At 35.6% G+C, this 14386-nt stretch overlaps 7 protein-coding genes across 7 annotated transcripts; 5 read left to right on the top strand and 2 right to left on the bottom strand. All coding sequences in view use genetic code 12, as the record gives it.

The window, feature by feature from the left end:
- Nucleotides 1-49: 49 nt before the first annotated feature.
- Nucleotides 50-1249, top strand: DEHA2C12672g (DEHA2C12672p; the record flags this gene model as incomplete). Its single annotated transcript, XM_458226.1, has 1 exon — nt 50-1249. The coding sequence occupies one exon, from the start codon at nt 50-52 to the stop codon at nt 1247-1249; it is 1200 nt and encodes a 399-aa protein (XP_458226.2).
- A 131-nt stretch (nt 1250-1380) lies between these two features.
- On the top strand, nt 1381-2034 carry DEHA2C12694g (DEHA2C12694p; the record flags this gene model as incomplete). Its single annotated transcript, XM_002770160.1, has 2 exons — nt 1381-1383; nt 1441-2034. The coding sequence occupies 2 exons, from the start codon at nt 1381-1383 to the stop codon at nt 2032-2034; spliced, it is 597 nt and encodes a 198-aa protein (XP_002770206.1).
- Nucleotides 2035-2613: 579 nt separating this feature from the next.
- On the top strand, nt 2614-3456 carry DEHA2C12716g (DEHA2C12716p; the record flags this gene model as incomplete). The annotated part of the gene is made up of 1 exon (XM_458228.1): nt 2614-3456. The coding sequence occupies one exon, from the start codon at nt 2614-2616 to the stop codon at nt 3454-3456; it is 843 nt and encodes a 280-aa protein (XP_458228.1).
- Nucleotides 3457-3951: 495 nt separating this feature from the next.
- Nucleotides 3952-4908, bottom strand: DEHA2C12738g (DEHA2C12738p; the record flags this gene model as incomplete). The annotated part of the gene is made up of 1 exon (XM_458229.1): nt 3952-4908. One exon carries the CDS (start codon nt 4906-4908, stop codon nt 3952-3954), a length of 957 nt encoding a protein of 318 aa, XP_458229.1.
- A 564-nt stretch (nt 4909-5472) lies between these two features.
- DEHA2C12760g (DEHA2C12760p) lies at nt 5473-6384 on the top strand (the record flags this gene model as incomplete). Its single annotated transcript, XM_458230.1, has 1 exon — nt 5473-6384. The coding sequence occupies one exon, from the start codon at nt 5473-5475 to the stop codon at nt 6382-6384; it is 912 nt and encodes a 303-aa protein (XP_458230.2).
- A 1407-nt stretch (nt 6385-7791) lies between these two features.
- DEHA2C12782g (DEHA2C12782p) lies at nt 7792-12339 on the top strand (the record flags this gene model as incomplete). Its single annotated transcript, XM_002770161.1, has 1 exon — nt 7792-12339. One exon carries the CDS (start codon nt 7792-7794, stop codon nt 12337-12339), a length of 4548 nt encoding a protein of 1515 aa, XP_002770207.1.
- Nucleotides 12340-12589: 250 nt separating this feature from the next.
- DEHA2C12804g (DEHA2C12804p) lies at nt 12590-14176 on the bottom strand (the record flags this gene model as incomplete). Its single annotated transcript, XM_458232.1, has 1 exon — nt 12590-14176. The coding sequence occupies one exon, from the start codon at nt 14174-14176 to the stop codon at nt 12590-12592; it is 1587 nt and encodes a 528-aa protein (XP_458232.2).
- Nucleotides 14177-14386: the final 210 nt, after the last annotated feature.

The following is a 14386-nucleotide window of genomic DNA, read 5'->3' on the forward strand; positions in this document are numbered from 1 at the left end:
ATCATTCATACAGTTTTGTTACGGTTAATACCATCCAAAACATAATACTATGACCAATGACTTGCTATTATGTCGGCAATTGAACGATATTATTATAGAAGTGCCTAATGTTACATCTAAGATCATTCAGCTTATTCCAGCTACAGAGGGTGCTTCAGACCCTTTCACAACATTTCGGACTGATGAAAATACATTGGATATAGGATTAACTAAGAAAACATACTTATCGATATTCAAGGAAGCTCATATCTTTTGGCACAACAATTTGGTTCCATATGCACCTAATTTTGAAGAATACTGGCATAACGACAGAGAAAAATTAATAAATACGTATTATATGACATTAGGCTATTTATTAACCACAAACGAGAACCATACAATAATCAGATTACATGAGTTGACGTTCTGGCAGATATGGAAAACTTCGCCGGATAGCAGACAATTTTTGTTATCCGAATTCGAAATATTGACAGTACTTATAAGCAGTCGCTTAAAACGAATAAATAAAAGTTCATCATTATGGTTGATGGTCAAGAAAATATCAATAGCGCTTATTTTCCATGAAATAATGAATGCTGAGGTACCGGGTACTATTGAATTATACCAGGTACTTGTGAACAGGATATTAAAGTCCTGTGAAATACATTTTGCAAATTACTATGCTTCAGGATTTTTGAAATGGTGTATACAATTTAATTTCATCCTATACAAGAATACCGACAGCACTCCAATCAGAAGATCCATGGCGGAAATGAATGCGACGATATTAAACAGCCTAGTGCTGCTCTGCCATCAAAAGTTAACCGACGTTTCCTTATGGACCACCCTTGAAGTCTATCTCAGGGAATCTAGTAGAAAATTAAGCTCTTCAGAACACACAATAGATGAATATAACTTGGTGATCGACCAACTCACAACATTAGGTAAAGCTGACCTCACGAAGATCAATGCGTTGAGTGAAAAGGTGATGCCAGAATTTGATGTGGAGGACTTCCAAGTCCAGCAAATTAATTGGTTACTTAAAGCAAATTGCTCTGCATTATCCCCTTATGTGGCTTTGATCACCCCATTACCTGTTTTGTCTCTAGAAACTAGTTTGCAACTTCAGACTATGATCAGCTTCGCCTACAAGAATGAGAAAGAACAGTTGAATAATTTTGAAGAAACAGTAGGGGGAAATACATTATATAGTTCCAAGGCGAAGTTTGCATCAGTACTATACCACCTACTACTGAAAGACATTGTCTAATGGTGGGTCGATTATTGTAATTGTATAGCTAATAGATATCAAGTCATTGCTCAGACGCACGACTCTTTATGAAGATTAAAATGTTGCGTAGATCAATCGCTAATACTTTGCATGGCTTGAAACAAGGCAAAATGGTACGTATTAAGTCAAACTAATGATCTACCGTAGGCAATACTAACTAGAATGACCAGTTGAAAATCCGTCAACTACAAAAAAAGAAGCAGGAAGAAGCAGCAGCAGCAGAATCTGCTTCAAATACCACGCTGGCTGAATCAGCCAATTTGAATACATCGGCGAACCTTTCGTCATCGAGAGTAAGTGCTGCCCAACTAAGACTCCAAAAGGATATAACAGAAATAGACTTGCCTAGAAGTATTAAATTGACATTTCCAGACCCATCAGACTTGTTCAATTTCAAACTTTCCATAACTCCTCAAGAAGGCTATTACAAAGGGGGGACTTTTGAGTTTAAGACGGAAATAAACAACAACTTCCCCATAGAACCCCCTAAGATTAAATGCCTAAACAAAATCTATCATCCAAACATAGATTTGGATGGAAATATATGTTTGAATATTTTGAGAGAGGATTGGTCTCCGGTACTAAATTTGAATTCGATATTGATCGGATTAAATTTTCTATTTCTAGAACCGAATCCAAATGATCCGTTAAACAAAGACGCAGCCAATGTATTGGTGAAAAATAAGTCGGTTTTTACCTCAAATGTAAAATCGTCAATGAGAGGTGGTTATATCGACAATGAACACTATGATAGAGTTGTATAGTATCAAATTCCGTAATTCGCATTCTCCTATGAACCACTAGTGGGCTATTTCGCGTGGAGATTATAATATATGCCTTATTAAGAGTTTTGCAGGCTGTAATGCACCGGCCAACCTGCGAGCGTGCCTATATGTAAGTAGCTGTAGGGATATGTGACAATAAGTTTGATCCATTCCTAAGAAGATCGATCCATTAAATTAACCTCTTAGAGCCTAGAAACACTTCAGCCTCATGAGACAATTGACCCGATTAAGTGTTCATGCATAGTAGAAGATCTTAACGTAATGCTACCGAATTTTTACAATAAGAGCCAGCCTTCAAATCAAGGAAAGGTGGTTACGATTTTAAATAGGCTATGACAGTTGACTCCTAGCTATTGTTCGGCGTATGAGACGGTGAATGCAACAAAACTAGATGTATTAGCGCTAAATCTACAGTAGAGCAATAAGATTTTGCAATTCGGAGCCACCATAACTCAACCTCTTTATGATATCTATATAAATGGACGGATATCATCATATATTCTTCAGATATCATTAAAACATCAATATAGATACATATAAAACTTAATAGAATAGAACATGCAATTTTCCACATTATTACAATTAGCTATGGCTACAGTTGCTGCAAATGGTGCTGCAATCAGTATTAACCCACTTGATTCAGCATTATCGAGTCTCTCGATTCCATCCGATATCCCAACAGGTATTCCAACAGGTGTTCCATCCGGTATCCCAACAGGTGTTCCATCAGGCGCTCCATTTAGTGAATCCGGTGATGCAAAACCAACCAAAACTGGCGGTTTATTTGGTGGTCTTTTCAAACGTAATAATAATGAAGAAGGTCCACAAGCTCCAACAGGTACCCCACCAATTCCATCTGGAGTCCCATCAGGTGTTCCACCTATCCCATCTGGAGCCCCAACCGGTAACTCATCAGTTATCCCATCAGGTGCTCCATCAGGTAACTCATCAGTTATCCCATCAGGTGTTCCATCCGGCGCCCCATCAGGTGTTGCACCAATTCAATCTGGTGCTCCATCAGGTTTCAATAATAACGAAAAGCGTGGTGAACAGTATGGAGCTTCATCAGGTGTCCCACCAATTCCATCTGGAGTCCCATCAGGTGTTCCACCTATCCCATCAGGTGCTCCATCAGGTAACTCATCAGTTATCCCATCCGGTGTTCCACCAATTCCATCAGGTGCTCCATCCGGTGTCCCATCCGGTGTTCCACCAATTCCATCTGGTGCTTCATCAGGTTTCAATAATAACGAAAAGCGTGGTGAACAACATGGTGCTCCATCTGGAGCCCCATCCGGTGTTCCACCTATCCCATCTGGAGTCCCAACCGGTAACTCATCAGTTATTCCATCAGGTATTCCACCAATTCCATCAGGTTCTCCATCTGGTGCTTCTGTTTAGAATGAGATCCAAAATAATGGACACCATAATAGATGGAACAAACACAAGTCCGCCAGTGTCTAGTAAACTTGCAATGGTGTCCACGATGTTTTACTTTAGGTTTCTAGTTTTTAATTCAATTTTCTCTCAATGATCTAGCAGTATGCTTCCCTTTTATGATTATTAAATAAATATTATGCTTTTTACAATATGGCTGCGAATAGTTCTGTAAGGTAGTTTATTAGATAACAAAAATATTATAAAATATGCATTAGGTCGCATGTATAGCATATATATGAACATCAAGAAAAGCAGTGAAATGACCAACAATTGCATAGAGATTCTGAATATATTAATAATGAGTTCTCATAAATCTTTAATAACTTAGAAGTATCTTTTTTTTGATACACAGTACCCATAATGATTGATAATGATACATGGTATTGAAGCAAAGAGGATCAATCAATATCTAACATGGAAAAAAAGGGCAAAATTAAAACACCAAAAAAAAAAGACCTAACTATTTGGATCATTAATTGATAAAAATTTATATTTTTTCTTTGTAATATCATAGCAGTCATTCAAAGCATCATCATCTACAAACCATGTAACTCTACCAGCTGCACCTTCATTAACTATAGAGCTTGGTAAACCCTTTTCAGGTCTTTCCATGATTGTTCTCATGATTGGTGCCTTGGTTAAACCTTCAACAACAAAAGTAACCCTATGCGCATGACAAATTACCGGTATCGATAATGTGATTCTATTTTCCGGACCTGAAGGGGCGTTTAAAACCGGTAAACACCAAGCAAGCTTTTCTCTTAATTGCTCACCATATTTTGGGAATAACGAAGCGATATGACCATCAGGGGCACAGCCTAATAACAATAAATCAAACATTGGCAATTTAACCGAATCCTTCTTTGCAAAATTACGGATCAATAACTTCTCATATACATCGGCACATTCCTGGGGGTCATCGATCAATGCTTCGTCTATATGATAAATATTTGGTTTTATGTCGCCACTGATGTTATCAAAAAGCTCTCGTTTGGCCTGTCCATAATTCGAATCGTCACTTTCAAACGGCACCAATCTCTCATCCGCAAAGTAGACGTCCCATTTATCCCACTCGATTTCGTCCTGTCTCGACAAAAGGCCCTCTTTTAATATCTTGATTAATGAACCCCCACTAATCGCGATCTTGAACCTGATATCCACCTTCTTCTTCTTCTCCTTCTTAACTTTGCCGTTCACACCGTTTCCGTTACCATTTCCACTCAAAGACAACGCACTCGACGAATTGAGCAACGATGGCCTGCTCAACTTATCCTGTTTGATTAATTCAATCTGTGCATGATCCAACGTATTGTACAACGTCATGTTTTGCGCCGAGATAACATGGTCTGCCACTGCTTCAGCAACTCCCAAAAACTCGGGAAATGAGTATATTAAAGGAACCGTAGTAGTCATCTTTCAATTTATAAATTTAGATGTCCAACAATATCAATTTTTTTTTCGTGATTATTTGTCGTCAATTACTTTACGTCCTTTCTGAAAGAATAATATTCACTCAATAAATATCCAACAATGAATCTTAAGATGTATACACACTTGTCACGGTCGATGTCAAGGTATTATATACTATAATCAATACTTTATAAGGAAAACCAGGGTTTGAATACCCTTGAAGATCACTCCCGGTAATTTTTTGAAGCAAACCCTCAGTCGTATCACGTGACACATTACTATATGGTCCGTAATTGCTAGAGAGTGTTACCGGGGAATATAATTAGTTATAAGGGTAGTTGTTAGTTGGATAGCCTAACAGGTCAAAGAATATACATCAAAAGGTCAACATTTAAGTTTTTGGACCAAAATTGGTGACAGTTTGATGACGATTAGGGCCAAAACCATCATTGCTCATATGCAGAATATAAGGTGATGGTACTACAGCAATCGCCACTTATCCCATAGAGAATTAGGTTTTTAAGACTATTATATCAAAAGAAAGACAAGGATAGTAGCAGATACAATATGATTGAGGATTATTTGACATTAACAACCAAATTGGTTCATGGATACATTGAGGAATACGCACCAGTACATTTGACGAGCAAGCTAGTAGAATCGAGTAGATTCAACCAATATTTGGTAAGCAACGGAGATGAATTGAAAGTGACGGTAAATATAAGTGAGGTGGCAGATAGAACCAACTTGGTGAATTTCATTACTATTGGGACGGAAAAGGTGGATACGGTATTAATTGACTGGAACTCAGACGCATTAAAGACTGAATTGCCCCTTGAAGAAATAACTCCCGAATTACGAAAGGAATTTGACCGCAAGATTGATTTGAGCATCAACAGTAAGATAAGTAAGCTATTCCACTACAGTGGAAGTGGTAGTCACGAAGAAGACCAAGCAAGGGATCAGAGACACCCCCCACATCCACATCCATATCCACACCCACACCCACATAATGCATTGGGATCAGAGACTTCATCGTCTGCAATTAGAAATATTCCAGCAGATATGCCAGGTTTCGAAGACGAATATGAGATTTTGGGAACGGATAAGACGAGCGCAACTAGTAGGTCGTTTCCTAACATTGGTGACAGAGACTTAAACCCACCAGGATTACCCAAGTATCCTGAAATGAAACCTTATCTTGATCCAACAGGGGGAAATGGTGATGGTGGAATGTATCCCCTGAGCGAACACCCGATATTCGGAGGTCACAGGAACAGCGGAAACTCTTCGAGATTGGGTGTTCCTCCAGGAGCTAGATATGATGATCCAATGGGCGAGGATAGTTTGGATGCTCTAGGTAGTGGCTTGCCGGGTAATATGGGAGGTAACCTTGGTCGAGGGAATCCAGGATCAGGATTTCCTGGCTTTGGTAACCCAGGATCAGGTAATTCAGGCTCTGGACCTTTTGGATTCTGATGCCACCTATTATGCACGCTATTTGGAGCAGCAAGAATGAAGATACTCTCAAACAGATGCAATTTCAGAAGAGGTTCGTTAAATTTACTAAGAATTGACACAGAAAGGTTCGTTATTAGCTCAATATGCATGTATGGCACCCGAGAGACAGATGATGTTAAATTTACGTAAACGGTTATCGTTGACACTTAACTCGACGTGATACACCTCATACGTACGTTGCATAAAATGCCTATTTAGGTTGCAACGTCCTGTTTTCTCTAGGATGTCTTGCTTAATTTTGTCCAAACAATACATATTATGCTCTTGTGACTTAATTGTAATACCTAAATAAGACAATCATCCCTTCTTAACTCATTTTATATTCTGTATATTCGTTAATCGAAGACGCTTTCGGTAATTTTATCTACCAAAGACATCTGTATTCACTATATTTCTTATTTCGCTCTTTGTATGCACTACATATCAAACCCTCTGCTCTCCACTATTTTTGACAGAAGCATGTGAAGTATGCGAATAAAAGCTATACGCCCGTGCTTATGCACTACTGATTTGCCGTACATATAATAAGTACACTATAGAAAAACGACTCCTCCCTTGGGCCATCCTTTGTATAATTGTAAGACTTGTAGTGTAGTTATTGTCGAAATCACTATGGATATAACGAACAAAGCGATCGTTATTGGGAAACAGCAACAGGAATATGAAGGGGGATAGTGGTTTGCTATGGGTTACGAACTTCTCTTGAGGCCTATAAAAATCAAATTGTCGATAGGTCACTTTATTGGAGTGAGGGTTGACAAAGCTCTGGAACAGAATTATGGTTGCATCGTTTCGAGCCTGCTATCTACAAGCGATGGCTATACGATATAGCTTATTTAGCTTATGCCAGAAATGGCTGCGGACATTTCACACTTTCGCAATAACTCAATGAAGAGATTGCCTGATTCGGTAATTTTACTATTTTTTTACCCTCCGCATTGAAGAATATATTTTCATGAATGCACCAAATTAGGTAATTTTTGTATCAAATGATAATCAAATGTCAAAATATACTAGTCACAGCGTAAGCAGCGAACACATTAAATCATCTTATTTATATATAATGAACTCCCAGATAAATTAAGATCTTTTTTTGAATAGTTCTGATACTAAGTTATAATCAAAATATATTATTTTTAATAACATTATATGCATATAAGTGTGGAAAAATAGAAGCAAATCTAATACCCAAATAATACCCCCCAATTTGCTACAATTTTTTTGAAAAACTACACTTCAGCTTATTTTCATCAATTTAAACATTTTAACGACTTAAATAATAGCTAAAACAGTTGCTATCATAATACCCTTAGATTAATACATCGGAAAGCAAGATTCGAAAGTCTGATATTCCAGTGATTCAATATGTCTCATATATACAGTTCGAATACTTCGACGAATAGTGAAGGACCAATGAACTCACCACCATACGATTCGTACTTGAATAAATACAACAACACTAACTTATTGCAAGTCACTTCCAATAATAGTGAAACCACCACTACATATGTGGATAATTCGATAACTTCCAGGCTTGTCGAAAATGATAAGAGAACACTCAATATTGCACCAGAAAATGGCGATAAGACATCCCCAGACTTGAATTTGGAAGGCCAGGAAAATTTACACAATGAAAAGAGATTATTTTCCTTCCTTTTCTCCAAGAAGGTGCCTCCTGTTACAGCACCAGAAGAAAGAACCTTATATCCTTGGAAGACATCTAATCCATTAAATAGAATGATGTTCTCATGGCTTTGGCCAATTCTATTAAAAGGTTATAAAAGAACGTTATTACCGGATGACTTGTGGTATCTTACTGATGACTTAAAAGTTGAGTCTATGCATGAAAGATTCGATGTGAATTTAAACAAAAGGTTAGAGCAAGATAAGGAAAAATATTTAAAAAAGCATAATAATTTGGATGGTCACACATGGTCGCAGTACAATATTCCATTGGCTTTATTCGATACGTTTAGATTACAGTACGTCATGAGTTGTGTCTTCTTGGGATTATCATTTGTTTGTCAAGCTTTATCTCCTTTGATTACTAGAAAACTAATTGATTTTGTGCAAAACCTGTACGAAACTAGGATTTTTGGCGTTGATGTGAGTTATAATGAAGGTATTGGATATACTATCGGCGCGGTCGTCTTGATTTTTGTTAATGGTTTATTGTTAAATCATTTTTTCCACAACGCAATGGTAACAGGGGCACAAGCCAAGGCTATTTTGACTAAATCATTACTTTTAAAATCCTTCAATTTGAGTTCAAAGGCAAGAAGTCAATTTTCGATTGGTAAGATAACTTCGTTGATGAGTACTGACTTAGCTAGAATTGATTTAGCAATTGGATTTCAACCTTTGGTCGTTTGTTTTCCTATTCCAGTCATTATAGCTGTTGTATTATTGCTTAAATTTATTGGTGTCACTTCCTTAGCTGGCATTGGTTTATTCATTGTTTCTTTGGTAATTTGTGTATTATTGACTAAAAAATTGTTTACTACTAGAGAAGAAGTTGTTTTATACACAGACGACAGAATTAGTTTAATGAGAGAAGTTTTGAATAACTTGAAAATTATTAAGTTCTACGCTTGGGAAATGGCTTATAAAGTTGGTATAACTAAAATCCGTAATAAGGAAATGAAATATTTGTTTACCATTAAAGTCTTGAGAAATTTCGTTACCGCATATGCTGTGACTTTACCAACTTTGACATCAATGGTTTCATTCACATCTATGTGGGCAAACAACAGCATGAAAAATCCAGGTAAGGTCTTTTCATCATTGTCATTATTTTCTATTTTGGCCCAAGCTATTATGTTATTACCAATTGCTTTAGCTACAGGTGCCGATGCATTAATTGGCTTCCGTCGTTGCAGAGATTACTTAGTGGCTGAAGAATATGACGATGATTTGGAACAAAGATTAGCATCTGACATTGAAAAGAGATATATTGCTGGCGATACTAATTCCGAATTTGAGTTCAAACATGAGTCTTTTGATTTAAGTGAAGCTGATTCATACAAGAATACAAATATAAATGCAAATGCTATAGAAATAAATCATGCTAATTTTATTTGGGAATCCTTTCACGTCGAAAATTCCAGTACATGGGATTTGAATTCCTCTGGAAGTCTGAGCGATAAAGAATCTAAAAGGAAGAAGAAGTCTAAATCCAAGGATGTCAAGTATCAAATTCAGGAAAAAGATAGCTTTCAAGAGTCATCAAGGTCGTCTAATGAGACATACTGCGAATCTCCTTCTACAATAGAAGCTAGACAATTTTCAGGTTTGACGGATATCAATTTATCTATAAAGCAAAATGAATTTGTTATAATAACTGGTTCAATTGGATCAGGTAAGTCTTCATTATTGGCGGCATTATCCGGATTTATGAAGTTAGAGAATCCCTCAGTTGGACAAGTGAACATTTATGATGATTTGTTATTGTGTTCGGACCCTTGGATTCAAAATGCCACTGTTAGAGATAATATTACCTTCGGAAAGCCATATGATGCTACTAGATATAACAAAGTAATCAGCGCATGTTGCCTAGAAGACGATATAAAATTGCTACCTGCTAGAGATTTAACAGAAATTGGTGAAAGAGGTATTACATTATCTGGTGGTCAGAAGTCGCGTATTAATTTGGCTAGAGCTTCATATGCGGACGCAAACATTATGTTATTCGATGATGTCTTGTCTGCCGTTGACGCTAGGGTTGGAAAACACATTGTCAATAATTTATTTAATGGTCTTTTGAAATATAAAACTAGAGTTTTGGCAACTCATCAGTTATCATTAATTCAAACTGCGGATAAAGTTATCTATTTAAATGGTGACGGAACAATTGATTTCGGAACTTTGAATGAATTACTTGCCAGAAACAATCAATTTAAAAGATTGATTGAATTCAATACAGACCTTAGTAGAGATAATGAATCTGGAAACAATAATTACAGAGCTTATGAAAATTACAATGATACAGATTATAATAATAATCATGGTTTCGAAGGAGCAAAGTTAATTAGACAACAGTCGGTTGTTCCCGAATCAAGTGATATAGCAGGTAAAATAATGGGTGATGAAGAAAGAGCAACGAATGCGATCTCTTGGGATATCTACAAGAAGTATATTGATTTAGGCTCAGGATTCTTTGGTTGGTCTGCTGGACCTGTATTTATATTCTTGATGACGTTAGCAACATTTTGCCAACTCTTTACTAATACTTGGTTATCGTATTGGACTGAAAAGAGATTCACAAATATGAGTGATAACGTCTATGTTGCATTATATGTCATGTTTGCATTTTTAACTGTTTTCTTTACAGCTATTGAATTTACTATGCTAGCTTATATGAATAACAGATCAGCTAAGTTATTAAATGTTAAAGCGGTTGAAAAGATATTGCATGCACCAATGAGTTACTTAGATACAAACCCAATGGGTAGAATCTTAAACAGATTTACGAAAGATACTGATTCTTTAGATAATGAAATTGGGGAACAATTAAGATTATTCTTATTTCCATTGGCAACTATTATAGGTATTGTCATTTTATGCATTTGTTACTTACCGTGGTTTGCGATTGCTGTTCCATTTTTGTCATTTGCATTCGTTTTCGTAGCAAATTTTTACCAAGGATCTTCAAGAGAAATTAAGAGGTTAGAAGCAGTTCAGAGATCTTTAGTCTACAATAATTTTAACGAAACCTTATCTGGAATGTCAACAATTAAGGCATACAAAGTCGAAGAAACATTCATTGAGAAAAATGATAGATACCTTAATAAAATGAACGAAGCTTATTATGTATCAATTGCTAATCAAAGATGGTTAGGCGTTCATTTGGATATTATTGCTAGTATTTTTGCCTTAATTATTTGTTTATTATGTATCACTGATCAATTCCACATCAGTGCTTCTTCAACTGGGTTGTTATTAAGTTACGTTATTCAAATTGTTGGTTTATTATCATTAACTATCAGATCAATGACGCAAGTTGAGAATGAAATGAACTCAGTTGAAAGATTACATCAATATGCATTTCATTTACCCCAGGAAGCACCGTACAAGAAACTGGAAACCGCTCCACCTGCAGAATGGCCTCCATCGGGATATATTCAATTCAATAATGTATCCTTAAAATATAGAGACAATTTACCTACAGTTTTAAAGAACTTAAACTTTAGCGTTTATCCAGGTGAAAAAGTTGGTATTTGTGGTAGAACTGGTGCTGGTAAATCTTCTATCATGACGGCGTTGTACAGACTTGTAGAATTGAATGAAGGTTCAATTGTCATCGACGGTTTAAATGTTGCTGATATGGGTTTATATGATTTAAGATCAAAGTTATCTATTATTCCCCAAGATCCTGTCTTATTTCAGGGAACAATAAGAAAGAACTTAGATCCATTTAATGAATCAACAGATGAAAAATTATGGGATGCTTTGAGAAGGTCAGGCTTGATTGATGCAAGCCAATTATCTAGGATTAAAAATACTAAATTAGACCAACATAGGAACATTGGCTACGAAAGTCTTCATAAATTTCATTTGGATCAATTAGTTGCTGATGATGGAAGTAATTTCTCTTTAGGGGAAAGACAATTAATTGCATTAGCAAGGGCGTTGGTTCGTAATTCTAAAATTTTAATCTTGGATGAAGCGACCTCATCTGTTGATTATGAAACTGATGCTAAAATTCAAAAGACTATTGTAAATGAGTTCAGTCACTGTACGATATTGTGTATTGCTCATAGGTTGAAGACTATTCTTAATTACGATAGAATTTTGGTAATGGACAAAGGTTCGCTTATAGAAAAAGGCACACCTTATAATTTGTTTACCAATAGGAAGGGTATTTTCAGACAAATGTGTGATAAAACTAATATTATCGACGAAGATTTTCAGTGAATATCTTTCCTAAACTATTTATGAATTCGTTTGTATATTAGAAATATTTATGACTTAGACACTTTTTGATTAAAAGTTTAATAAAATATTTACCAAATAATTATCTCCAAAAAAATTTATATCTGACAAAAATATATCTTGTTAGAACAAAATTTTCATTCAAGTTATTCAATTGGTAAGATGTAGTGTAGATTTATACCATATATATGGAATGTGCTATTGAAATTTAATTGAATATATAAAAAATGAATTAAATCTTATGAGTTATGTAAAATAATAGATAGGCATTGGCTTTTACAACTTCTTCTTGAGATATTAATGAAATGACACTATCATCAAATTTAAGCCATTGGCCATTGCCGTTTTTAATGATTACTATATAGTGACCTGTATTGACAGACCCGATATGGCAAACTAATGCAAACAATTCAAATATTTTATCACCATCGAGTTCTGGTGACATTGAGGCCGAAGTATATTTGGTGATATTCAAAAATAGAGGGATATCTATTGGAATTTCAATTTTAGAAAACGTATCATTATGCAAATTATGTTTGAATCTCTTTAGTTGAATTGAGAGAACAGGTGGAATCTTCTTGATCCTTAAAGACTTTTTGGCTCTTGATCGATTATCACAATGTTGGCACTTATACATCACATCTAGCTTCTCTTCTTTTGTAAATAAATCAAGGCAGTCATATAGATTAAGGAGATGGTCGCTCCTTTTCATATGGTCAATTTCCAAAGACAAGTCAATCATAGGATCTGTCGTCCTTGTTGTGGAATTGCATTCAGCACATATTATCGAACTTTCCAATTGTCCAGAAAATGTTGTATGAGTTATACATTTGCAATGATCATGATCAAATTTTTTGTTTGACACTCTAAGGTAATCTTGGTGGAATTCATTTAGTAGAAATTGCCAAAATTCATGAGCGTCCTGTTCTTGTGATCCTGCTAGCGATTTCTTCTTGAACCACGATGTCATTAACAAGTTAGTCATTCCGAATCCTTCTGTATCATCTGAAGTAAAAAAATTTTTGAAAATATTATCAATGCTACAAGTAATACATGCATTCTGTTCAGTGATGACACCATTGGTGCTGTAATCATAATTATGTTCACAATTAAAATAATGCAAATCATTATTAAAAAATTGATACTTGATGATTGGGTTATGAATTAATGTTTGCAATATGCAACTCATAAAACAGGTAGACCCAAGGTTGATAAAACCCTTTAGACCACTAACAGCTTTGACAGTAGGATTATTATAATTGTCGTCGATATTTTCCTCATCAAATAATGTAGAACTTGAACCCGTCAACATGCCAATTCGGATTTTTTCCAACTCTAGGTCATTAATATAATCGCCACACAGAAAGCAGTAGAGCAACCCATTATGCGAATCAATAGCAAATAAATGTTGGTTCATTTTGTAGTGAACATGAGCATGATTATGATGACTACAGCATCCCACATGAGGACACTGTAAACAAATGAAATTATGATGGAAATTATTTAGTGAACATTCTGTGCATCTCAAAGACTTAGACTTCAACTCGACTAGTTTGTTATTTGAGACTACTGCACCATCCTTCTTCTGAGTGTATATATTATCCTTCGATATAGACTGGGAAATATAGACAGCTTGTCTATACGTAATGAATACATTTTCTTTTGCCTTAGATTCAAGGACTGATTTAATGTGTGAACATGGTTTCATACTTGAAAAGTTATCTGGCGGAGGGGTTTGCTCTTGGACTTGTGAATCTGTTTGACTTGATAGTGGTAAAGTTTTACCATTTGAAGATGGTGTAGTTTTCCTAGACAACATCCAAATCTTGTTTATTAATCTTCTCTTGGTGCTATGATTTAATACAACTATAATAAGAACAAAGCTTGCTTTACCACCACTTATTGAGGTGATGTATGATGAATAATTGAAATAAGACTTGATAAGATCTATTGTTCAAACACCCCCCGTAGTCGCTATACTCTCAACTATAATAGTATAGGGTAATAACTTGAAAGTATGATCTTTCTA

Source organism: Debaryomyces hansenii (genome assembly GCF_000006445.2).
Source record: "Debaryomyces hansenii CBS767 chromosome C complete sequence".
Taxonomy (NCBI): Eukaryota; Fungi; Ascomycota; class Pichiomycetes; order Serinales; family Debaryomycetaceae; genus Debaryomyces; species Debaryomyces hansenii.